This window comes from Sebastes fasciatus, chromosome 1 (assembly GCF_043250625.1).
Source record: "Sebastes fasciatus isolate fSebFas1 chromosome 1, fSebFas1.pri, whole genome shotgun sequence".
NCBI classification, from domain to species: Eukaryota; Metazoa; Chordata; class Actinopteri; order Perciformes; family Sebastidae; genus Sebastes; species Sebastes fasciatus.
The window spans coordinates 44,479,712-44,506,195 of NC_133795.1; the positions used below are offsets into that span (position 1 = coordinate 44,479,712).

The window sequence follows — 26,484 nt, forward strand, 5'->3', positions numbered from 1 at the left end:
GTAATTTCCGATAGAATATGCAGTATTCTACTGTGAAAGAGTATACAGTACTTTACTGTGCACAAACACAGTACAGCACTGTGGATTTCACAGGCATTTTTCACAATGCAGTTTCCCTTAAATTGTGATCTTTTATAGTCCTATAAACTCTTTGGAGGCTCCTCTGTAATCTAGAAAATAATCTGTGTTTATTTCAGGTGGGAAGGATTTTTTGCCATTTCAGACATGAATTTTTCAAACGGCACTTCGACTGTAACGGTGAATCAGCGGGACAACTTCCTCACAGCTGTGATCAATAATGTGATCGTCGTAGCCCTCTGCATCTCCATCAACTACATCAACAGTACTCTGGTCCACACCTTCAGGAAGCACAAGGTCTGTGTGTCTGTGTGTGTGTGTGCTGAATGATATATCATATTTTCATGATCATTGCGATATGAACATGCACGATAAACACACTGCAAAAGATAAAATCATTTTGTTTAGGGATGGTTACCAAAACCTGGTATTAAACGAGCCGCGAGGCTAAAGACTGCAACGTTAGTATTTATATTCACGCTGGTTCCAGTGAGACATTAATGAGTTTACATGGTGACTTTGCTGTTGTAAATATTACTGTTGCTGCTCTAGAAACAAAATGTTCTATTTAAAGTATTCAGTCTAATCCGGTTCTGAATATAAAGACAACCAGGCTGACATAAGTATGACTAATATGCACAGTTCAATATTTGATCAATAGCAATATTTTTCTTCATATTGTGCAGGCCTAATATACTATATATATGTGTGTGTGTGTGTAAGCTGAAAATGAGAATTAGGAGTCAGCAGAAGAGAGGAATTCATCTCCCTTTCTCTCTCTCTGTCTTCGTTCCCACTCAGCTTTAAGCAAATGGCTGATATTTTAGGACCCGAGCACCGACAACGTCGGGCCAACGAAGGCCCTATTGAAACTGTAGTGTTTCTTCTTTTTCTTTTTCTCCCAAATGAATCGCCTTTCTGACGACCTTAACATGCTCAAAAAGTAGTTAAACTTGGCACACTTATCAGACGTGGTGATTTTTAGTGTTTTATAGGCCGTGTACTTTAACGAACTCCTACAGATTTAATCAGAACAACTTGAAATTTGGTCAAGACCATCTTAAGACCTTAAGGATGAAAAGTTATCAAAATGGTGAGTTTTCACTGAACGACCTGACCGTGGCGTGGCGGCCATTTTGAGGTCCCGTTCATCGCTGCTTGCATCTTTAATTTGAAATTCTATTTGATCTTTTTTGGCTCATCTAGAGCGATACGATACGATACGATACGATACGATACGATACGATACGATACGATACGATACGATACGATACGATACCAAATGATACGATACGATAACAAACGATTCAATGATTTGAAATCGATACAGTAACTTTTTTTTGCCAAACATTCAGTCAGTGTGACTGTGAAATAAATATGTGATACTGGACAGAGCAGGTTAGGATTCCTCAAAGTTTTTCTTGAAAGGGAATCAGGGATAAATTAATTATGGATCAGTGGCGTAGGCAGAAATCACAGTGTGGGGGGGCACAGAGAACATCAGGTGGGCCTGTCCCGTCCAGGTCCGAACATCTGATAAGACTCTGAAAGGCAGACGTTAACCAAAATAGGCCATGCACCACAGTTTAATCCTACAAGCCTTGTACATCATCATCATCATCATCATCATCATCATCATCATCATCATCAGATGGAATGTTGCAGGCACCTGACATGTATATTTATCTTCTCTCTTCACTCTTGTTCAGATTTATTGACCTTGTTTTTAGCTGCATTTCTATTTCCGTCATACAATGAGAGCAAAATAACCAGAGTCAGATTCCTGGTAGCCTCTGTGTGTAGGTCTACTCATACCTGAGGCCTGTACTACAAAGCAGGATTTGGCGTTAGCGAGGTAACTTCAGGGTTAACCCTTCAGGGTTTTCCGTCCTACGAAGGTGGTTCACTTCGTACCGGGGTAGATCACCATGGTAACGGATGCTGAACAGCTAACCTGCTCCGTAGCTCGTATAAAAGCACCTCCTACTGACCAATCAGAGCTCAGTGCGCGGATCGTATGATAATATTACACACATATGAAGAAGTTTAAGTCATAATCCAGACTAAAGACAACACAGTTTAAACTGACAGATGCAGGAAGGACAGTTGGATTTATGCTGTGGGTGTTTACCGCTTTTAATTATGTTTTTTAATTTGCTCTTGAGCCCGTTTCACACCGCCGGAGAGGGGAGGCACAGCTGAAAGAAGGTTGAAATAATCATACATGCTGAATCTTAGTCTCAGGGTATAAAGAAGTGTAATCCCTTAATCCGTTACATTCTTTAAAGCTATTTATATCTAGTCGACTAAATCTGACTTTTGAGTCTCCGTTAAATTAATAAATCTGTTAATTTACGCATTCACACATGATCGGGAGTTTTTTCTTTTGCCAGCTGTTCTTCCTACATCTGGCAGCTTCAACTGTGTTAATTTTAGTCTGGATTAAGTGTTTAATTCCTTCGTATTTGTCTAATATAGTTTACTCTTCCTTTGTTAAATATACCGCTCTGCCTGTCTGTCTGTGCTGACAGTAGACTTGTTCATGTCTGTGATTGGTCAGATGCTGCAAACACCTCCCCGTTCATGTGAACGCGCTCACAGCCAGACTGAGAAAGCCTGGGTTGATTTACCGAGTTGATAACCAGCTTCGTAGTAGAGTTTAGCGTGATCTGGTTTGTTAGGGTTAGTGAAGCCAGATAACGAGAAGATACCCTGGAGATGTTGAACTCACTTCGTAGTACAGACCTCTGGACAATCAAGCTGATTCTGATCCAACGAGACAAACATAAACAGTGTAGCAAAGCATAGCATAGCATAGCATAGCATAGCATAGCATAGCATAGAATACAATAGAATAGCATAGCATAGCATAGCATAGCATAGCATAGCATAGCATAGAATAGCATAGCATAGCACAGCGGCCACATATTCACACACACAGTTTAATCAAGCATCTGGATAGATCACCCGCATTATCGTTAAAAAATACACTTTAACATATAGCCTGGCACAGCGGCCACATTTTCACACACACAGCTGGCAGCATCATCAGCATAAAATCCAACTTGTACACCGAACATAAACTATACCCAACAAACAATAATAATGAAATAGACCATTAGTCCATAGCTGTAAACGATCTTACTGTTGATGATTTCAACAGGAGACGACGGGGCTTCTTGTGGTGTTGAACACTGAAAACACTTCATAGTCCCTTTCAGAAGTGAGCAGGGACAAAGAGTTCAGTCTGATGTGATGCCCTGATGTCGGAGTCTTCCACCAGTAGGCCTTGTTCTGGGTACAGTAGGGTGACGAGGGGCCTGTTACGCCCCCGTCTAGGAGGGTAGGAACTCAAAATAAAAGTATAAAGGACGTTCCCTCCCCGGTCCCCAGACTACAGTCACAGGACTACATTTTAAGTTTAGTAAAAAAGATTTATTACTAAAAATCAAGTTAACAAACAATAAAATGAAACAATATAACTCAGGGTGAACAAAGGCCAAATTATCTGACTAACCCTGAACAAAATAAACAAGCAAACACAATGACAGTTCCTGACTCTGGCTCCCTAGGATACAGCAGATAAACAGGAGAAAAGATGGCGGTTCACCCCGACCACTGAAGTCTATCTTTGCGCTAAGGCTACTGATTCAACTGTAGATCACAGCTTTAACACAAAGGTTAGAGGTGACTGCTAACTGCTATTCACTGGATGATCCAGCAAAAATAAGGAAGCCTTCTGATTTGGTGGGCCTGAGTGCCAAGTGGGTGGACCCAGGCCCACCTCGGCCCACCCACAGCTACGCAGCTGTTATGGATATAAACAAGTAAACAACGATTAATGGCAAATACATACAGCTTTTATTAGAAAATAATAAAATGTGCAACTGCAGAACCTGCTGATTCAGTTCTCCAGATACAAGGCAGAGCAATATTTAACACTAAATATAATAAACCAACTTCTATTCAAGTTAAATAAACAGTGGTTTAACCTGCTACTTCTGTCCTCATTTTCATTCAATACAGAGATCAACCGCTGATACTGATCAAACAGCTGATAGTGATCAGACAGCTGATAGTGATCACAAACAGCTGATAGTGATCAGACAGCTGATAGTGATCACAAACAGCTGATAGTGATCAAACAGCTGATAGTGATCAAACAGCTGATAGTGATCACAAACAGCTGATAGTGATCAAACAGCTGATAGTGATCACAAACAGCTGATAGTGATCAAACAGCTGATAGTGATCACAAGCAGCTGATAGTGATCAAACAGCTGATAATGATCAAACAGCTTGGGACAGAATCATTCCTATAGAAACGCTGTTTAAATAATCTGCTGATAGTAATCCAGTAGTCCACCTATAGTGTTCATTTGGGCTCTTTTCATACATGAACACCTCGAACAACATGTTAAAACTACGTTAGACTGACGTTATTTGAGTTTCTGTTTTGTTTTTTACTTTACTCCCATGATAATTCACCTCGCGGACCGTCTGCTCTCCGGCTGGATACATTAGGCTGATGCTGCGTGCACGTAGATATCCTGACAGGGAAAGGAAAGTCATTTTCTCTGAATGAAAAACCGAAAGCGCACGGGGAAAGCTCCTGTAGGGTGAAGCCGCCCTCGTCAAGTGGATTGATAGCGCCTGAAATTCTCCTCTACACCGAGAATTTATGACTCTCAATCGTCTAATCTGACAAAGTGACCATCGTGCAGTCCGATCTCGGCATTAGACTGTGTTGTATTCGACCAGATTTCACATTGTTATTTACAGAAAACATCCTCCTCTGAGAGGCGAGGTAGCTATCATTTATTGGTCATGTATTGGTGGTAAATTTGCTCTAATTATTAGCAGGTAATTCAACTGTTTTGTGAGTCAGTTACAACCGATTGCATAGTCTGCTTTCAATGTAGTGCAATGTTTCCTTTTTTACTCTCTCCATGAAAAACAAGTTTGAAAAGAAAATGAAAGGAGAAAAATAGAAGTTTGAGAAAACAGTGATGTAATGATCTGAAGTACTAACAGTGCTCTATCGATACTACTGCAGATCTTCAACTCAAACCCTCGCTACATCCTGTTCATCCACCTGGTGATAAACGACATGATGCAGCTGATCCTGTCCACTCTCCTCCACATCGTCAGCTACGCCCTTCACACCATCAGAGTAGGTTTCTGCCTCATCCTGCTCATCATCACCATCCTCACCACCCTCAACACCCCTCTAAACCTGGCCGGCATGGCGGTTGAGTGCTACGTCGCCATCTGCATCCCCCTCCGTCACGGGCAGATCTGCACCGTCAACAAAACCTACATCCTGATTGGTCTGATCTGGGTTGCGAGTGCGTTCTCCATCCTACCAGATCTGTTCATCCTGCTGGCCACAGAGCCGCTGCACTTCTTTCAATCCAAGGTTTTGTGTGACAGAGATTACGTGTTCAGGAGCTCGTACAGCCTGAAGAAGAGGGACGCTTCACACATTGTGTTTCTGGTTCTGGTTTGGCTCACAATCCTCTACACCTACTTCAGGATTCTGTTTGCTGCCAAGGAAGCAACTGTAGACAATACAAAGGCCAGAAACACTATTGTCCTGCATGGTTTCCAGTTGCTCTTATGTATGCTCACGTACGTGAAACCCATGTTTGAACAAGGTTTGCTCTACTTGTTGCCCAGACAGAACCGGGCCATACGCTTTGTCGCCTACGTCATTGTCCAGATCCTGCCACGGTTCGTTAGTCCCATTGTCTACGGACTGCGAGACCACACCTTCAGGATACATATGACAAGGTACCTGCTTTGTAAAGTGAGCATGAGGAACCACCCACAAATGTCCTCGTGTCAAACATGAGGCCGAAGAAACCGCAGTGAGAGTGTCTCTGTTTCCACAAACAACACAAATCATCTTTTATCTCTACAGAAGTACGTAGCACGATCCGACGCCTTCTCACAGCAGTTTGTGAAATAATCCCGAAATTTAATCCATTTGATTCGTGTACATAGACACGAATTTCATCAAATTTTTGGTGTGTTTTCCTACGAATGTCCAACAACACGTGACGCAAGTGTCAATTTCCGCTTCAGTTTTTTCATAATAAAACTACTCATTTATGTTTAGGAATAGATAGACTTGGTTCGGCTTAGGCAACAAACTACTTAGTTAGGTTTGGAGAAAAAATCCCGATTTGGGTTCAAATAACTCCCGAAGTATAAGTTGCTTGACAAAAACTACTTCATTAGCTTTAGGAAAAGATCGCAATTTAGGTTAAAATAACTTTAACTATTTCAACTGTCTGAATTGCTGACATGTCAGAATTTCATCCGACTGTCCGACGGACGGTCGGGAGAAGTTAATCGGTCTCGGTCCCCCCCTCGTACACTGCACAGCAAACGACGCCTTCCGAAGTTGAAATTCGGTCCGATTCTAAAATGAGTCGTGCAGCTCAGAATTCGGGCTGCAAATGGGCTAAAATCGTACAGTGTATAACCAGCTTTAAAAATATATATTAAAAAAATATTGTGACCCAAAACTGTGGTGGAGAGGCCAAAACGTATAGGAAAATATCAGTTTTTTAAAATATCTGTAAATTACCAAGCACTGTAGCCAGGGTCTGAGATTAACTTGTTTCACTTCCTGCCACTGTGAAAGACAAGCATTGTTTTTGGTCTGCCACAATTGTATCTGCCACTTTTGAAATCTCTGCGCTAAATGAAGGAATAACATTTTAGATCTGATGTCATTCAATGTTCCATATATTTTACATAAAAAACATTATATATATACATAGTAAATTACGAGTTTGAATTACACCGTAGCTTCTAGGAGAGGGAGGGTAATGTAGCCTATTCATCTATAATGGTTATTTGCATAAAAACACACAATTCAAATGATTATGATTATTTAAATATTTGCTTTGATCAAAAAAAATCTTGGTTAAGTTGTTATGAAGTTAAACAGGTCATAATTCTCTCTCTTAAATCTATTTTATATTGATGTGAAAACATCTCCTTCAAACTACTGGATTTATTCAGGTTTCTCACCAAAAACAACATTTTATGAGATTATATATGAACGCATCATGATAACGTTGTAATTTACCTTTGCCCAATAGTCGTTTCACTTAACAGAGCTTGAACGTCTCATAATTATAACTCCATGGCACCTCCGTTAACGTTCGTATCTCTGCTATTTATCCAATCAGGACTGTGCTGCTAACGGCTGCTAACAGCTAATGTTGCTAACTCTGTTGTTAGCTGACCAGACGAAGGTCTCTCCATGAACATGATTTAGATCTGATCCTAGTGTTGGCTTTTCCTGCCTAAGTGCAGGCTGAGGCAGCAGGGCTCTCCAGCGTGTCTCCCTGCTCTCTCCGCCCGCAGCCGGAGAGAGCAGAGGAGACACCGGCACCCGGTCGGTAACGAGAAGACAACGTAAATCTCTGTAGAGCTCCGTCACTTCACAAGACACGGAAAACCTCTGTTGGTCTGGAGGAGCTGCAGCAGTTATTTCTGCAAAAACGTCCCCTGTACATTCACTAGATATTGTCAGAGCTAAACTAACTCTTCTGCAGTGTGTAGTGAACGCGCGTTCACGTCTAGAGGTGGAGCGAGCTGAGCTGTCTGAGTGAAGGCGAGCAGGCAGAGGAGGAGGGTACAGCGGCTACACACGAATGCGCATATGCGAGCGCGCATGTGTGACGACCCGCTACATTTATGCGCGTACAAAGTTACAAATAGTCCCTTTAACTTAAAAAAAAAATTATTGTCATAAAAATACTTGATCATTGTATCTCCAATGCCAGGTAAATATGAGTTGGATGCAACTCGCATTGCTCAACACACAGCTTCACAATGTACATCAGACACTGCTGCACAGCCACACTGCCACTTTTCTGGACATTTAAATTTAGTTTTCCATATGTCATTTAGAATATTCATACATATCCTTTTATGTATTACAGTAATGTCATCGTCCTCTGATGTGATGTCATCGTCCTTTGATGTTTTCACACATTCTGGAACATTAGGCTAGTTTGGATAGACACATTGAAGCATGCTGCAACAATATACTCACAGTTGACAATCTCTACTCAGTTGGATATTATTAGGGCCCGAGCACGAAAGTGCCAGGACCCCAACGGTGTCCTGGCACGAAAGTGCAAGGAAACCTTTTGTTTTTCTAAAGATTATTAGGGCCCGAGCACGAAAGTGCCAGGACCCAACGGTGTCCTGGCACGAAAGTGCGAGGAAACCTATTGTTTTTCTAAAGATTATTATTATTATTAGGGCCCGAGCACGAAAGTGCCAGGACCCAACGGTGTCCTGGCACGTATAGGTCCTGCCAGGACCCAACGGTGTCCTGGCACGAAAGTGCGAGGAAACCTATTGTTTTTCTAAAGATTATTATTAGGGCCCGAGCACGAAAGTGCCAGGACCCCAACGGTGTCCTGGCACGAAAGTGCAAGGAAACCTATTGTTTTTCTAAGTATTATTATTATTTTTCCGCTGGAATATCGCGTTTTTGGGACCTTTTCCATCCCCAAAAACTCATGAAAAGTGGAATATGCATCAGAACTGGTGGGAAATTCAAATTTCTGTATTGATTGGGCTCGGGTGTCGCCAGCGGGCGAGATAGCGCCCCCTAATGTAGGCAGTTTTTCAGGGAAAGTTTCTTCAATCTTCACGAAATTCAAATATGTAAATGCATACGTCTTAAAGTTCGTGTTAAATATTTTTGAGATTTTTTCGGCCAACAGGAAGTCAGCCAACTTGGATTTCCTGCGTGATTTTAAAATTTACGAACACATCTTTGAAGACTTTAGGATGCACAAAAACTCATGAAACTTTACACGCACATCCAAACTCATAATTACTTTGATTTAGTGGTGAAATTTTGCTTGGGCATGGCATGTTGGCTCTCTAGCGCCCCCTTATGTCTTTTAGGTTTTGAACATACCTTGAGGTACTCGAAAACTCATGAAACTTGGCAAAATGATGGACACCTGTGAACTTTATGTAAATGTACAGTTATTGGGTTCAGCATGTTTAGCCAGCTCTCTAGCGCCCCCTAACGCGTGGAAGGCCGTAGTTTGGTCAAAGTTGATCCTATATTCATGAAATTTGGTATGCATATCCCACTCATCATTTGAAACATATTCCTCATCGGGTTTCATTAGCTCCGCCCATCCGGAAGTCGGCCATATTGGATTTTGTGCGTTTTTCATGTATTTTATGCATACTTTTACGAACTCCTCCTAGAGAGTTTATCGGATCCGCGTCAAATTTGGGTGGTATAACCCTCAAACTACCGTGATGCTAAATTGCGAAGAAATATTTGATCGCTCGAACGGTGATGTCATACGTCATGTGCAAAGACGCCATTTTGTCTCTTTTTAGGTATGGAACTTTGCAATACTCCTCCTAGAGGATACAAGCGATCCATCTCAAAGTCGGGCAGCAGAATCTCAACACCTTCATGATGCTAAATTGCGAAGCTTTTGTATTTATGCTAAACGGCGTTGTTGTGGCGGCGCGGCGAATTCTGATGTTTCGTCATGACACAGGATGCTGTTGTAACTTGACTTTACATAGTCCGATCTGCCCCAAACTTCACAAGCTGGATAATAGTCCAGCCCTGAAGACATATATGTAACATTATGAGTGAAAGTCATAGCGCCCCCTACAGGAAACAGGAAGTTGTTGTAAATTGTCTATACATTGTCCAATCTTCCCCAAATTTGACATGTTTTATAAGAGTCCAGGCCTGAAGACATATACGTGGTATTGTGACTGAAAGTCATAGCGCCACCTACTGACAACAGGAAATGGTCGTATACTGCCAGCCACCCTCATAGAAGTGCTTTAAAGGACGCCCCACATGTTCTCAACAGTTCATTTCTGCTCCAAGTAGAAAATTCACTCTAACTGTTGCGTGCAGTTTCCGACTTTCACGGGAATGAACGACAGCGGGTACCCCGACGTGCGCATTCCCCAGACGTGCCCGCGGAGGCGAGGGCCCGTTCATCGCTGCTTGCAGCTTTAATTATTATTATTATTTTTCCGCGCGGAGATCGCGTTTTTGGGACCTTTCCCATCCCCAAAAACTCACCATAAGTGGAATATGCGTCAGAAGTGGCGCGAACTCCAATGTTCTGGAGTGACCCGGCTCGGGTGTCTCCAGGGGGCGAGATAGCGCCCCCTAATGTAGGCAGTTTTTCAGAGAAAGTTTCTTCGATCTTCACGAAATTCAAGTATGTCATAACTCACGCCCTCATACCTGGATTAAATATTTTTGAGATTTTTTCGGCAAACAGGAAGTCAGCCATGTTGGACTTCCTGCGTGATTTTAATATTTACGAACACATGTTTGAGAATCAGGATGGACAAAAACTCATGAAACTTTACACGCACATCCAAACTCGTAATTACTTTATTTTAGTGGTGAAATTTTGCTTGGGCATGGCACGTTGGCTCTCTAGCGCCCCCTTATGTCTTTTAGAGATGGAACATACCTTGAGGTCCTCGAAAACTCATGAAACTTGGCAAAATGATGGACACCTGTGAACTTTATGTAAATGTACAGCCATTAGGTTCAGTGCATTTAGCCGGCTCTCTAGCGCCCCCTAACGCGTGGAAGGCTATAGTTTGGTCAAAGTTGATCCTATATTCATGACTTTCACTCATAATACCACGTATATGTCTTCAGGCCTGGACTCTTATAAAACATGTCAAATTTGGGGAAGATTGGACAATGTATAGAAAATTTACAACAACTTCCTGTTTCCTGTAGGGGGCGCTATGACTTTCATGCATAATACCACATATATGTCTTCCGGCCTGGACTATTATCCAGCTTGTGAAGTTTGAAGCAGATTGGACTATGTAAAGTGAAGTTACAACACCCTCCTGTGTCATGGCGAAACATCAAAATTCGCCGCGCCGCCACAAGAACGCCGTTTCACGAAAACACAAAAGCTTTGCAATTTAGCATCATGAAGGTGTTGAGATTCTGCTGCCCAACTTTGAGATGGATCGCTTGAATGCTCTAGGAGGAGTATCGCAAAGTTCCATACCTAAAAAGTGACAAAATGGCGTCTTCGCACATGATGTATGACATCACCGTTCGAGCGATCAAAAATCCCTTCGCAATTTAGCATCACAGTCGTGGGAGGGTTATACCAGCCAAATTTGACGCGGATCCGATAAACTCTCTAGGAGGAGTTCGTAAAAGTATGCATAAAATAAATGAAAAACGCACATATTCCAATATGGCCGACTTCCCGGTGGGCGGAGCTAATGAAACCCGATGAGGAATATGTCTGAAATAATGAGCAGGATGTACCTACCAAATTTTATGAATATTGGATCAACTTTGACCAAACTATGGCCTTCCACGCGTTAGGGGGCGCTATAGAGCCAGCTAAACACGCAAAGCCCAATCGCTTTACATTCACGTAAAGTTTACGGGTGTCCATCGTTTTGCCAAGTTTCATGAGTTTTCGAGTATCCCAATGGTGTCAAAGGCATTTTCAAAGGCTAAAAGACATAAGGGGGCGCTAGAGAGCCAACATGCCACGCCCAAGCAAAATTTCACCACTAAATCAAAGGAATTACGAGTTTGGATGTGCGTGTAAAGTTTCATGAGTTTTTGTGCATCCTAAAGTCCTCAAACATGTGTTCGTAAATTTTAAAATCACGCAGGAAGTCCAACATGGCTGACTTCCTGTTGGCCGAAAAAATCTCGAAAATATTTAATCCGGGTATGAGGGCGTGAGCAATGACATACTTGAATTTCGTGAAGATCGGAGTAACTTTTTCTGACAGGCTGCCATCATTAGGGGGCGCTATGGAGCCCTGCTGGAGACACCCGAGCCCAATCACTACAGAACTTTGCAATTTTCGCGACTTCTGATGCATATTCCAATTTTCATGAGTTTTTGGGGATGGAAAAGGTCCCAAAAACGCGATCTCGCAGCAGAAAAAGAATTAAAGCTGCAAGCAGCGATGAACGGGCCCTCGCCCCCGCGGGCACGTCTGGGGAACGCGCACGTCGGGGTACCCGCTGTCGTGGCACGTATATGTCTTCAGGCCAGGAATATTATCAAGCATGAGAAGTTTGGAGCAGCTGGGACTAGGTAAAGGCAAGTAACAACAGCCTCCTGTGTTAAGGCGAACTTTCGAAATTCACGTATGACATCACCGTTCGAGCGATCAAAAAATCCTTCTAAATTTAGTATCACTATAGTTTGAGGGTTATACCACCCAAATTTCACGCGAATCCGATGAAGTCTCTAGGAGTAGTTTGTAAAAGTATGCATGAAATACATAAATTACATGAAAAGCACAAAATCCAATATGGCCGACTTCCGGGTGGGCGGAGCTAATGAAACCCAATTAGGAATATGTTTCAAATAATGAGTGGGATATGCATACCAAATCTGGGGAAGATTGAACAATGTATAGTCAATTTACAAAAATGTCCTGTTTCCTGTAGGGGGCGCTATGATTTTCACTTTTAATGTCACACATATGTCTTCAGGCCTGGATTATTATCGAGCTTGTGAAGTTTGGGGCAGATGGGACTAGGTAAAGTCAAGTAAAAACAGCCTACTGTGTCATGGCGAACCACAAAAATTCACGTACGACATCACCGTTCGAGCGATCAAAAATTCCTTCGCAATTTAGAATCACAGTAGTTTGAGGGTTGTACCACCCAAATTTCACACGATACTGATGAACTCTCTAGGAGGAGTTAGTAAAAGTATGCATAAAATACATAAATGACATGAAAAAAGACAAATTTCAATATGGCCGACTTCGTGAAGGGCGGAGCTATTGAAACCCAATTAGGAATATGTCTGGAATAATGAGCAGGATGTGCATACGTAATTTGGGGAAGATTGGATAATGTATAATCATTTTACAAGAATTTCCTTTTTCCTATAGGGGGCGCTATGATTTTCACTTTTAATGTCACATATATGTCTTCAGGCCTGGTCTCTTATCCAGCTTGAGTAGTTTGGGGCAGATGGGACTAGGTAAAGTCAAGTAACAACAGCCTTTTGTGTCATGGCGAACAATCAAAATTCCCGTACGACATCATCGTTTGAGCGATCAAAATTTCCTTCGCAATTTAGAATCACAGTAGATCCAGGGTTATACCACCCAAATTTCACGCGTATCCGATGAACTCTCTAGGAGGAGTTCGTAAAAGTATGCATAAAATACATAAATGACATGAAGAACGACAAAATTCAATATGGCCGACTTCCTGAAGGGCGGAGCTAATGAAACCCAATGAGGCATATGTTTCAAATAATGAGTGGGATATGCATACCAAATTTGGGGAAGATTGGACAATGTATAATCAATTTACACCAACTTCCTGTTTCCTGTAGGGGGCGCTATGACTTTCACTCATAATGGCACATATATGTCTTCAGGCCTGGTCTCTTATCCAGCTTGAGTAGTTTAGGGCAGATGGGACTAGGTAAAGTCAAGTAACAACAGCCTCCTGTGTCATGGCGAACAATCAAAATTCACGTACGACATCACCGTTCAAGCGATCAAAATTTCCTTCGCAATTTAGCATCACAGTAGATTCAGGGTTATACCACCCAAATTTCACGCAAATCCGATGAAGTCTCTAGGAGGAGTTCGTAAAAGTATGCATAAAATACATAAATGACCTGAAAAAGACAAAATTCAATATGGCCGACTTCCGGTTGGGCGGAGCTAATGAAACCCAATTAGGAATATGTTTCAAATAATGGGTGGGATATGCCTACCAAATTTCATGAATATCGGATCAACTTTGACCAAACTACGGCCATCCACGCGTTAGGGGGCGCTATAGAGCCCAATTTACACGCTGAACCTAATAACTGTACGTTCACGTAAAGTTCACAGGTGTCCATCATATTGCCAAGTTTCATGCGATTCCAAGTACCTCAAGGTATGTTCCATATCTAAAAGACATAAGGGGGCGCTAGAGAGCTAACATGCCACGCCCAAGCAAAATTTCACCACTATAATAAAGTAATTACGAGTTTGGATGTGCGTGTAAAGTTTCATAATTTTTTGTGCATCCTAAAGTCTTCAAACATGTGTTCGTAAATCTTAAAATCACGCAGGAAGTCCAACATGGCTGACTTCCTGCTTGCCGAAAAAATCTCGAAAATATTTAATCCAGGTATGAGGGCGTGAGTTATGACATACTTGAATTTTGTGAAGATCGAAGAAACTTTCTCTGAAAAACTGCCTACATTAGGGGGCGCTATCTCGCCCCCTGGAGACACCCGAGCCGGGTCACTACAGAACTTTGAATTTCCCACCAGTTCTGACGCATAGTCCACTTTTGTTGAGTTTTTGGGGATGGGAAAGGCCTCAAAAACGCGATATTCCAGCAGAAAAAGAATAATAATTAAAGCTGCAAGCAGCGATGAACGGGCCCTCGCCCTTATGGGCACGTCTGGGGAACGCGCACGTCGGGGCACGTACATGTCTTCAGGTCGGGAATCTTATGAAATACGTCAAATTTGGGGAAGATTGGACAATACATAGTCAATTTACTACAACTTCCTGTTGCCAGTAGGGGGCGCTATGACTATCACGCATAATACCATGTATATGTCTTCAGGACGGGTCTCTTATCAATCATGTCAAATTTGGGGATGATTGGACAATGTATAGTCAATTTAAAACAACTTGCTGTTTCCTGTAGGGGGCGCTATGACTATCACGCATAATACCATGTATATGTCTTCAGGCAGGTACCCTTATAAAACATGTCAAATTTGGGGAAGATGGGACAATGTATAGACAATTTACAACAATTTCCTGTTTCCTGTAGGGGGTGCTATGACTATCACGCATAATACCATGTATATGTCTTCAGGCCGGCACCCTTATAAAACATATCAAATTTGGGGAAGATTGGACAATGTATAATCAATTTATAACAATTTCCTGTTTCCTGTAGGGGGCGCTATGATTTTCACTTTTAATATCACACATATGTCTTCAGGCCTCGACTATTATCCAGCTTGTGAAGTTTGGGGCAGATGGGACTATGTAAAGTCAAGCTACAACAGCATCCTGTGTCATGGCGAAACATCAGAATTCGCCGCGCCGCCACAACAACGCCGTTTAGCATAAATACAAAAGCTTCGCAATTTAGCATCATGAAGGTCTTGAGATTCTGCTGCCCGACTTTGAGATGGATCGCTTCTATCCTCTAGGAGGAGTATCGCAAAGTTCCATACCTAAAAAGAGACAAAATGGCGTCTTTGCACATGACGTATGACATCACCGTTCGAGCGATCAAATATTTCTTCGCAATTTAGCATCACAGTAGTATGAAGGTTATACCACCCAAATTTCACGCGAATCCGATGAAGTCTCTAGGAGCAGTTGATAAAAGTATGAATATAATACATAAAATACACATAATTCAATATGGCCGACTTCTGGGTGGGCGGAGCTAATGAAACCCAATTAGGAATATGTCTGAAATCATGAGCAGGATGTGCCTACCAAATTTCATGAATATCGGATCAACTTTGACAAAGTTAAGATTTCAACGCGTTAGGGGGCGCTATGGAGCCCACTGGCGACGCCCGTTCCGAAACACTACAGAACATTGCAATTTTCGCCACTCCCGACGCACGTTCCAATTTTGGTGAGTTTTTGGGGATGGGAAAGGCCTCAAAAACGCGATTTTGCAGCAGAAAAATAATAATAACGAGAGCTGCACGCAGCTATGAAAGGGCCCTCGCCCCCGCTCGCGGGTCGGGGTTGCTGGCGGGACGCCGACCGACGCGAAACCAAAACTCTGACGAGCGCCACGACGCCTGCCGCAAGGCTCTACGACAAGCGGTTCGCGAGTTATGAAAGGAGGCGGGGCTAATGTGTAGGGGGCGGGCATAACATTCACCAATGAAACAGGCACTCTCTGCTGAGTTATATGACACTTCCCACAAGACTCTACTACAAACGGATCATGAGTTATGAAAGGGGGCGGGGCTAATGTGTAGGGGGCGGGGCTACCCGTAAGCAATGAAACAGGCACTCTCTGCTGAGTGATATGACACCTCCCGCAAGACTCTACGACAAACGGTTCATGAGTTATGAAAGGGGGCGGGGCTAATGTGTAGGGGGCGGGGCTACCCTTAACCAATGAAACAGGCACTCTCTGCTGAGTGATATGACACCTCCCGCAAGACTCTACGACAAACGGTTCATGAGTTATGAAAAGGGGCGGGGCTAATGTGTAGGGGGCGGGGCTACCCGTAACCAATGAAACAGGCACTCTCTGCTGAGTGATATGACACCTCCCGCAAGACTCTACGACAAACGGTTCATGAGTTATGAAAGGGGGCGGGGCTAATGTGTAGGGGGCGGGGCTACCCTTAACCAATGAAACAGGCACTCTCTGCTGAGTGATATGACACCTCCCGCAAGACTCTACGACAAACGGTTCATGAGTTATGAAAGGGGGTGGGGCTAATGTGTAGGGGGCGGGGCTACCCTTAACGAATAAAACAGGAACTCTCTGCTGAGTGATATGACACCTCCCATAAGCCTGTACGACAAACGGTTCATGAGATATGAAAGGGGGCGGGGCTAATGTGTAGGGGGCGGGCATAACATTTACCAATGAATCATGAACTCTCTGCTGAGTGATATGACACTTCCCACAAGACTCTACTATAAACGGTTCATGAGATATAAAAGGGGGCGGGGCTAACGTCTTAGGGTGGGGCTATGAGTATAATTTTTCATATACATGCCATCAGTACTGGAGCACCATCATACCTGAGAAATCTGGGGCAGATCGAACTATGTACAGTTGAGTTAGGGTTAACCCACTCTCTGCTGAGTGATATGACACATCCCACAAGACTCTACTATAAACGGTTCATGAGATATGAAAGGGGGCGGGGCTAACGTCTTAGGGCGGGGCTATGAGTATAATTTTTCATATACATGTCCTCAAGACTGTACCACCATCATACCTGAGAAATCTGGGGCAGATCGGACTATGTACAGTTGAGTTACAATAACTCCCTGTTTCATGGAGAATGGCTCAAAATGGCCGCCACGCCACGGTCCGCTCGTTAAGTGAACACTCACCATTTTAATAACTTTTCATCCTCGAGGTCTTGAGATGGTCCTGACCAAATTTCAACTCGATATGATCAAATCTGTAGGAGGAGTTCGTTAAAGTACGCTGCCAATAAAACGCAAAAATTGGGAAAATCGTACATAAAATCCAATATGGCCGACTTCTGGGTGGGCGGAGCTAATGAAACCCAATGAGGAATATGTTTCAAATGATAATTTGGGGCAGATCGAACTATGTACAGTTGAGTTAGGGTTAACCCACTCTCTGCTGAGTGATATGACACCTCCCACAAGACTCTACGACAAACGGCTCATGAGATATGAAAGGGGGCGGGGCTAACGTCTTGGGGCGGGGCTATGAGTATATTTTTTCATATACATGTCATCAGTACTGGAGCACCATCATACCTGAGAGATTTGGGGCAGATCGGACTATGTACAGTTGAGTTACAATAACTGGCGAATGGCTCAAAATGGCCGCCACGCCACGGTCCGCTCGTTAAGTGAACACTCACCATTTTAATAACTTTTCATCCTCAAGGTCTTGAGATGGTCCTGACCAAATTTCAAATCGATATGATCAAACCTGTAGGAGGAGTTCGTTAGAGTACGCGGCCAATAAAACGCAAAAATTGGGAAAATCGTACATAAAATCCAATATGGCCGACTTCTGGGTGGGCGGAGCTCATTGAGTATGAGTATATTTTTTCATATACATGTCATCAGTACTGGAGCAACATCATACCTGAGAGATTTGGGGCAGATCGGACTATGTACAGTTGAGTTACAATAACTGGCGAATGGCTCAAAATGGCCGCCAAGCCACGGTCCGCTCGTTAAGTGAACGCTCACCATTTTAATAACTTTTCATCCTCGAGGTCTTGAGATGGTCCTGACCAAATATCAACTCGATCTGATCAAATCTGTAGGAGGAGTTCGTTAAAGTACGCGGCCAATAAAACGCAAAAATGACATAAAAATCCAATATGGCCGACTTCTGGGTGGGCGGGGCTAATGAAACCCAATGAGGAATATGTTTCAAATGATGAGTGGGATATGCATACCAAATTTCATGAATATCGGATCAACTTTGACAAAGTTAAAATTTCAACGCGTTAGGGGGCGCTATAGAGCCGAATAAAAACACACCGAGCCTAATGGCTATGCAGTTACATAAAGTTCACAGGTGTCTATCATTTTGCCAAATTTTATGAGATTCCGAGCACCTAAAGGTATGTTCAAAATCTGAAAGACATAAGGGGGCGCTAGAGAGCCAACATGCCACGCCCAAGCAAAATTTCACCACTAAAATTAAGTAATTACTAGTTTGGATGTGTGTGTAAAGTTTCATAAATTTTTGTGCATCCTAAAGTCTTCAAATATGCGTTCGTAAATTCTAAAATCACGCAGGAAGTCCAACATGGCTGACTTCCTGTTTGCCGAAGAAATCTCAAAATCATTTAAACCAGGTATGAGGGCGTGAGCAACGACATACTTGAATTTCGTGAAGATCGAAGAAACTTTCTCGGAAAAACTGCGTACGTTAGGGGGCGCTATGGAGCCCCCTGGAGACACCCGAGCCCAGTCACTCCAGAACATTGAATTTCCCACCAGTTCTGACGCATACTCCACTTTTCGTGAGTTTTGGGGATGGCTAAGGTCGTCAAAAACGCGTTCTTGCAGCGGAAAAAGAATAACGAGAGCTGCACGCAGCTATGAAAGGGCCCTCGCCCCTGCTCGCGGGTCGGGGTTGCTGGCGGGACGCCGACCGACGCGGCCGGGCACCGCGAAACCGAAACTCTGACGAGCGCCACGACGCCTGCCGCAAGGCTCTACGACAAGCGGTTCACGAGTTATGAAGGGGGGCGGGGCTAATGTGTAGGGGGCGGGCATAACATTCACCAATGAAACAGGAACTTTCTGCTGAGTTATATGACACTTCCCACAAGACTCTACGACAAACGGATCATGAGTTATGAAAGGGGGCGGGGCTAATGTGTAGGGGGCGGGCATAACCTTCACCAATGAAACAGGCACTCTCTGCTGAGTGATATGACACATCCCACAAGACTCTACTACAAACGGTTCATGAGATATGAAAGGGGGCGGGGCTAATGTGTAGGGGGCGGGCATAACCTTCACCAATGAAACAGGCACTCTCTGCTGAGTGATATGACACATCCCGCAAGACTCTACTACAAACGGATCATGAGATATGAAAGGGGGCGGGGCTAATGTGTAGGGGGCGGGCATAACATTTACCAATGAAACATGAACTCTCTGCTGAGTTATATGACACTTCCCACAAGACTCTACTACAAACGGATCATGAGTTATGAAAGGGGGCCGGGCTAATGTGTAGGGGGCGGGCATAACATTTACCAATGAAACAGGCACTCTCTGTTGAGTGATATGGCACCTCCCGCAAGACTCTACGACAAACGGTTCATGAGTTATGAAAGGGGGCGGGGCTAATGTGTAGGGGGCGGGGCTACCCTTAACGAATAAAACAGGAACTCTCTGCTGAGTGATATGACACCTCCCATAAGCCTGTACGACAAACGGTTCATGAGATATGAAAGGGGGCGGGGCTAACATCTTAGGGCGGGGCTATGAGTATAATTTTTCATATACATGTCCTCAAGACTGTACCACCATCATACCTGAGAAATCTGGGGCAGATCGGACTATGTACAGTTGAGTTAGGGTTTACCCACTCTCTGCTGAGTGATATGACACATCCCACAAAACTCTACTATAAACGGTTCATGAGATATGAAAGGGGGCGGGGCTAACGTCTTGGGGCGGGGCTATGAGTATATTTTTTCATATACATGTCATCAGTACTGGAGCAACATCATACCTGAGAGATTTGGGGCAGATCGGACTATGTACAGTTGAGTTACAATAACTGGCGAATGGCTCAAAATGGCCGCCAAGCCACGGTCCGCTCGTTAAGTGAACGCTCACCATTTTAATAACTTTTCATCCTCGAGGTCTTGAGATGGTCCTGACCAAATTTCAAATCGATATGATCAAATCTGTAGGAGGAGTTCGTTAAAGTACGCGGCCAATAAAACGAAAAAATTGGGAAAATCGTACATAAAATCCAATATGGCCGACTTCTGGGTGGGCGGGGCTAATGAAACCCAATGAGGAATATGTTTCAAATGATGAGTGGGATATGCATACCAAATTTCATGAATATCGGATCAACTTTGACAAAGTTAAAATTTCAACGCGTTAGGGGGCGCTATAGAGCCGAATAAAAACACACTGGGCCTAATGGCTATGCAGTTACATAAAGTTCACAGGTGTCTATCATTTTGCCAAATTTTATGAGATTCCGAGTACCTAAAGGTATGTTCAAAATCTGAAAGACATAAGGGGGCGCTAGAGAGCCAACATGCCACGCCCAAGCAAAATTTCACCACTAAAATTAAGTAATTACTAGTTTGGATGTGTGTGTAAAGTTTCATAAATTTTTGTGCATCCTAAAGTCTTCAAATATGCGTTCGTAAATTCTAAAATCACGCAGGAAGTCCAACATGGCTAACTTCCTGTTTGCCGGAGAAATCTCAAAATCATTTAATCCAGGTATGAGGGCGTGAGCAAAGACATACTTGAATTTCGTGAAGATCGAAGAAACTTTCTCGGAAAAACTGCGTACGTTAGGGGGCGCTATGGAGCCCCCTGGAGACACCCGAGCCCAGTCACTCCAGAACATTGAATTTCCCACCAGTTCTGACGCATACTCCACTTTTCGTGAGTTTTGGGGATGGCTAAGGTCGTCAAAAACGCGTTCTTGCAGCGGAAAAAGAATAATAATCTGCAGAAAAACAATAGGTTCCTTGCACTTCGTGCCAGGACACCGTTGGGTCCTGGCACTTTCGTGCTCGGGCCCTAATAATCTGCAGAAAAACAATAGGTTCCTTGCACTTCGTGCCAGGACACCGTTGGGTCCTGGCACTTTCGTGCTCGGGCCCTAATAATAATCTGCAGAAAAACAATAGGTTCCTTGCACTTCGTGCCAGGACACCGTTGGGTCCTGGCACTTTCGTGCTCGGGCCCTAACGAGAGCTGCACGCAGCTATGAAAGGGCCCTCGCCCCTGCTCGCGGGTCGGGGTTGCTGGCGGGACGCCGACCGACGCGAAACCGAAACTCTGACGAGCGCCACGACGCCTGCCGCAAGGCTCTACGACAAGTGGTTCACGAGTTATGAAGGGGGGCGTGGCTAATGTGTAGGGGGCGGGCATAACCTTCACCAATGAAACAGGCACTCTCTGCTGAGTGATATGACACATCCCACAAGACTCTACTACAAACGGTTCATGAGATATGAAAGGGGGCGGGGCTAATGTGTAGGGGGCGGGCATAACATTTACCAATGAAACAGGAACTCTCTGCTGAGTGATATGACACTTCCCACAAGACTCTACTACAAACGGATCATGAGTTATGAAAGGGGGCGGGGCTAATGTGTAGGGGGCGGGCATAACATTTACCAATGAAACAGGCACTCTCTGCTGAGTGATATGACACCTCCCGCAAGACTCTACGACAAACGGTTCATGAGTTATGAAAGGGGGCGGAGCTAATGTGTAGGGGGTTGGGCTACCCTTAACCAATAAAACAGGAACTCTCTGCTGAGTGATATAACACCCCCCATAAGCCTGTACGACAAACGGTTCATAAGTTATGAAAGGGGGCGGGGCTAATGTGTAGGGGGCGGTGCTACCCTTAACCAATAAAACAGGAACTCTCTGCTGAGTGATATGACACTTCCCACAAGACTCTACTACAAACGGATCATGAGTTATGAAAGGGGGCGGGGCTATTGTGTAGGGGGCGGGCATAACATTTACCAATGAAACAGGCACTCTCTGTTGAGTGATATGACACCTCCCGCAAGACTCTACGACAAACGGTTCATGAGTTATGAAAGGGGGCGGGGCTAATGTGTAGGGGGCGGGGCTACCCTTAACAAATAAAACAGGAACTCTCTGCTGAGTGATATGACACCTCCCATAAGCCTGTACGACAAACGGTTCATGAGATATGAAAGGGGGCGGGGCTAACGTCTTGGGGCGGGGCTATGAGTATAATTTTTCATATACATGTCCTCAAGACTGTACCACCATCATACCTGAGAAATCTGGGGCAGATCGGACTATGTACAGTTGAGTTACAATAACTCCCTGTTTCATGGCGAATGGCTCAAAATGGCCGCCACGCCACGGTCCGCTCGTTAACTGAACACTCACCATTTTAATAAATTTTCATCCTCAAGGTATTAAGATGGTCCTGACCAAATTTCAAATCGTTATGATCAAATCTGTAGGAGGAGTTCGTTAAAGTACGCGGCCAATAAAACGCAAAAATGACATAAAAATCCAATATGGCCGACTTCTGGGTGGGCGGAGCTAATGAAACCCAATTTGGAATATGTTTCAAATGATGAGTGGGATATGCATACCAAATTTCATGAGTATCGGATGAACTTTGACAAAGTTATGATTTCAACGCGCTAGGGGGCGCTATGGAGCCAGCTGGCGACGCCCGTTCCGAAACACTACAGAACATTGCAATTTTCGCCACTCCCGACGCATGTTCCAATTTTCGTGAGTTTTTGGGGATGGGAAAGGCCTCAAAAACGCGATCTCGCAGCAGAAAAATAATAATAACGAGAGCTGCACGCAGCTATGAAAGGGCCCTCGCCCCTGCTCGCGGGTCGGGGTTGCTGGCGGGACGCCGACCGACGCGAAACCGAAACTCTGACGAGCGCCACGACGCCTGCCGCAAGGCTCTACGACAAGCGGTTCACGAGTTATGAAGGGGGGCGGGGCTAATGTGTAGGGGGCGGGCATAACATTCACCAATGAAACAGGCACTCTCTGCTGAGTGATATGACACTTCCCGCAAGACTCTACGACAAACGGTTCATGAGTTATGAAAGGGGGCGGGGCTAATGTGTAGGGGGCGGGCATAACATTTACCAATGAAACAGGAACTCTCTGCTGAGTGATATGACACTTCCCACAAGACTCTACTACAAACGGATCATGAGTTATGAAAGGGGGCGGGGCTAATGTGTAGGGGGCGGGCATAACATTCACCAATGAAACAGGCACTCTCTGCTGAGTGATATGACACCTCCCGCAAGACTCTACGACAAACGGTTCATGAGTTATGAAAGGGGGCGGGGCTAATGTGTAGGGGGCGGGCATAACATTTACCAATGAAACAGGCACTCTCTGCTGTGTGATATGACACCTCCCGCAAGACTCTACGACAAACGGTTCATGAGCTATGAAAGGGGGCGGGGCTAATGTGTAGGGGGCGGGGCTACCCTTAACCAATAAAACAGGAACTCTCTGCTGAGTGATATGACACATCCCACAAGACTCTACTATAAACGGTTCATGAGATATGAAAGGGGGCAGGGCTAACGTCTTAGGGCGGGGCTATGAGTATAATTTTTCATATACATGTCCTCAAGACTGTACCACCATCATACCTGAGAAATCTGGGGCAGTTCGGACTATGTACAGTTGAGTTAGGGTTAACCCACTCTCTGCTGAGTGATATGACACATCCCACAAGACTCTACTATAAACGGTTCATGAGATATGAAAGGGGGCGGGGCTAACGTCTTAGGGCGGGGCTATGAGTATAATTTTTCATATACATGTCCTCAAGACTGTACCACCATCATACCTGAGAAATCTGGGGCAGATCGGACTATGAACAGTTGAGTTACAATAACTGGCGAATGGCTCAAAATGGCCGCCACGCCACGGTCCGCTCGTTAAGTGAACACTCACCATTTTAATAACTTTTCATCCTCGAGGTCTTGAGATGGTCCTGACCAAATTTCAAATCGATATGATCAAATCTGTAGGAGGAGTTCGTTAAAGTACGCGGCCAATAAAACGAAAAAATTGGGAAAATCGTACATAAAATCCAATATGGCCGACTTCTGGGTGGGCGGAGCTAATGAAACCCAATGAGGAATATGTTTCAAATGATGAGTGGGATATGCATACCAAATTTCGTGAATATCGGATCAACTTTGACAAAGTTAAAATTTCAACGCGTTAGGGGGCGCTATAGAGCCGTATAAAAACAAACTGAGCCTAATGGCTATGCAGTTACATAAAGTTCACAGGTGTCTATCATGTTGCCAAATTTCATGCGTCTACGAGTATGCCAAGGTATACGAATGGATGTTCAAAGGCAAAAAGGACATAAGGGGGCGCTAGAGAGCCAACATGCCACGCCCAAAAAAAATTTCACCACTGAATCAAAGGGATTACCTGTTTGGATGTGCGTGTAAAGTTTCATGAGATTTGGTGCATCCTAAAGTCCTCAAAAATGTGTTCGTAAATTTTAAAATCACGCAGGAAGTCCAACGTGGCTGACTTCCTGTTGGCCGAAAAAATCTCAAAAATATTTAATGTGCCATTGAAGATGTGAGCAATGACATACTTAAATTTCGTGAAGATCGAAGTAACTTTTTCTGGAAACCTGCTTTCTATAGGGGGCGCTATCGAGCCCGCTGGTGCACCCGAGCCCAATCACTACAGAATATTGCAATTTTCGCCACTTCTGACGCATATTCCAATTTTCATGAGTTTTTGGGGATGGAAAAGGTCCCAAAAACGCGATCTCGCAGCAGAAAAAGAATAATAACGAGAGCTGCACGCAGCTATGAAAGGGCCCTCGCCCCTGCTCGCGGGTCGGGGTTGCTGGCGGGACGCCGACCGACGCGAAACCGAAACTCTGACGAGCGCCACGACGCCTGCCGCAAGGCTCTACGACAAGCGGTTCGCGAGTTATGAAGGGGGGCGTGGCTAATGTGTAGGGGGCGGGCATAACATTCACCAATGAAACAGGAACTCTCTGCTGAGTTATATGACACTTCCCACAAGACTCTACGACAAACGGATCATGAGTTATGAAAGGGGGCGGGGCTAATGTGTAGGGGGCGGGCATAACATTTACCAATGAAACATGAACTCTCTGCTGAGTGATATGACACTTCCCACAAGACTCTACTACAAACGGTTCATGAGATATGAAAGGGGGCGGGGCTAATGTGTAGGGGGCGGGCATAACATTTACCAATGAAACATGAACTCTCTGCTGAGTGATATGACACTTCCCACAAGACTCTACGACAAACGGATCATGAGTTATGAAAGGGGGCGGGGCGAATGTGTAGGGGGCGGGGCTACCCTTAACCAATAAAACAGGAACTCTCTGCTGAGTGATATGACACCTCCCATAAGCCTGTACGACAAACGGTTCATGAGATATGAAAGGGGGCGGGGCTAACGTCTTAGGGCGGGGCTATGAGTATAATTTTTCATATACATGTCCTCAAGACTGTACCACCATCATACCTGAGAAATCTGGGGCAGATCGGACTATGTACAGTTGAGTTACAATAACTCCCTGTTTCATGGCGAATGGCTCAAAATGGCCGCCACACCACGGTCCGCTCGTTAAGTGAACACTCACCATTTTAATAACTTTTCATCCTCAAGGTCTTGAGATGGTCCTGACCAAATTTCAAATCGATATGATCAAATCTGTAGGAGGAGTTCGTTAGAGTACGCGGCCAATAAAACGCAAAAATTGGGAAAATCGTACATAAAATCCAATATGGCCGACTTCTGGGTGGGCGGAGCTCATTGAGTATGAGTATATTTTTTCATATACATGTCATCAGTACTGGAGCAACATCATACCTGAGAGATTTGGGGCAGATCGGACTATGTACAGTTGAGTTACAATAACTGGCGAATGGCTCAAAATGGCCGCCACGCCACGGTCCGCTCGTTAAGTGAACACTCACCATTTTAATAACTTTTCATCTTCAAGGTCTTGAGATGGTCCTGACCAAATTTCAAATCGATATGATCAAATCTGTAGGAGGAGTTCGTTAAAGTACGCGGCCAATAAAACGCAAAAATGACATCAAAATCCAATATGGCCGACTTCTGGGTGGGCGGGGCTAATGAAACCCAATGAGGAATATGTTTCAAATGATGAGTGGGATATGCATACCAAATTTCATGAATATCGGATCAACTTTGACAAAGTTAAAATTTCAACGCGTTAGGGGGCGCTATAGAGCCGTATAAAAACAAACTGAGCCTAATGGCTATGCAGTTACATAAAGTTCACAGGTGTCTATCATTTTGCCAAATTTTATGAGATTCCGAGTACCTAAAGGTATGTTCAAAATCTGAAAGACATAAGGGGGCGCTAGA

General features: G+C 44.2%; 1 protein-coding gene and 2 long non-coding RNA genes across 3 annotated transcripts; 2 read left to right on the plus strand and 1 right to left on the minus strand.

Moving 5' to 3' along the window:
* The first annotated feature begins 225 nt into the window (after window positions 1–225).
* LOC141778233 (odorant receptor 131-2-like) lies at window positions 226–6,164 on the plus strand. Its single transcript, XM_074652429.1, has 2 exons — window positions 226–375; window positions 5,135–6,164. The coding sequence occupies exons 1-2, from the start codon at window positions 226–228 to the stop codon at window positions 5,930–5,932; spliced, it is 948 nt and encodes a 315-aa protein (XP_074508530.1). The 3' UTR covers window positions 5,933–6,164.
* Window positions 6,165–8,269: 2,105 nt separating this feature from the next.
* On the plus strand, window positions 8,270–10,435 carry LOC141778246 (uncharacterized). Its single transcript, XR_012596022.1, has 3 exons — window positions 8,270–8,321; window positions 8,541–8,566; window positions 10,118–10,435. It is a non-coding gene; the product is annotated as an uncharacterized LOC141778246 (long non-coding RNA).
* A 3,162-nt stretch (window positions 10,436–13,597) lies between these two features.
* On the minus strand, window positions 13,598–15,809 carry LOC141775909 (uncharacterized). Its single transcript, XR_012595703.1, has 2 exons — window positions 14,997–15,809; window positions 13,598–13,864 (listed from the first exon to the last, which is right to left on the minus strand). It is a non-coding gene; the product is annotated as an uncharacterized LOC141775909 (long non-coding RNA).
* Window positions 15,810–26,484: the final 10,675 nt, after the last annotated feature.

Excerpts from the sequence above, each read along its gene's own strand:
- LOC141778233 (XM_074652429.1), top strand. The coding sequence starts at position 226 with ATGAATTTTTCAAACGGCACTTCGACTGTAACGGTGAATCAGCGGGAC. Across the intron at positions 376-5,134 it reads ACACCTTCAGGAAGCACAAG|ATCTTCAACTCAAACCCTCG; the intron begins GTCTGTGTGTCT and ends ATACTACTGCAG.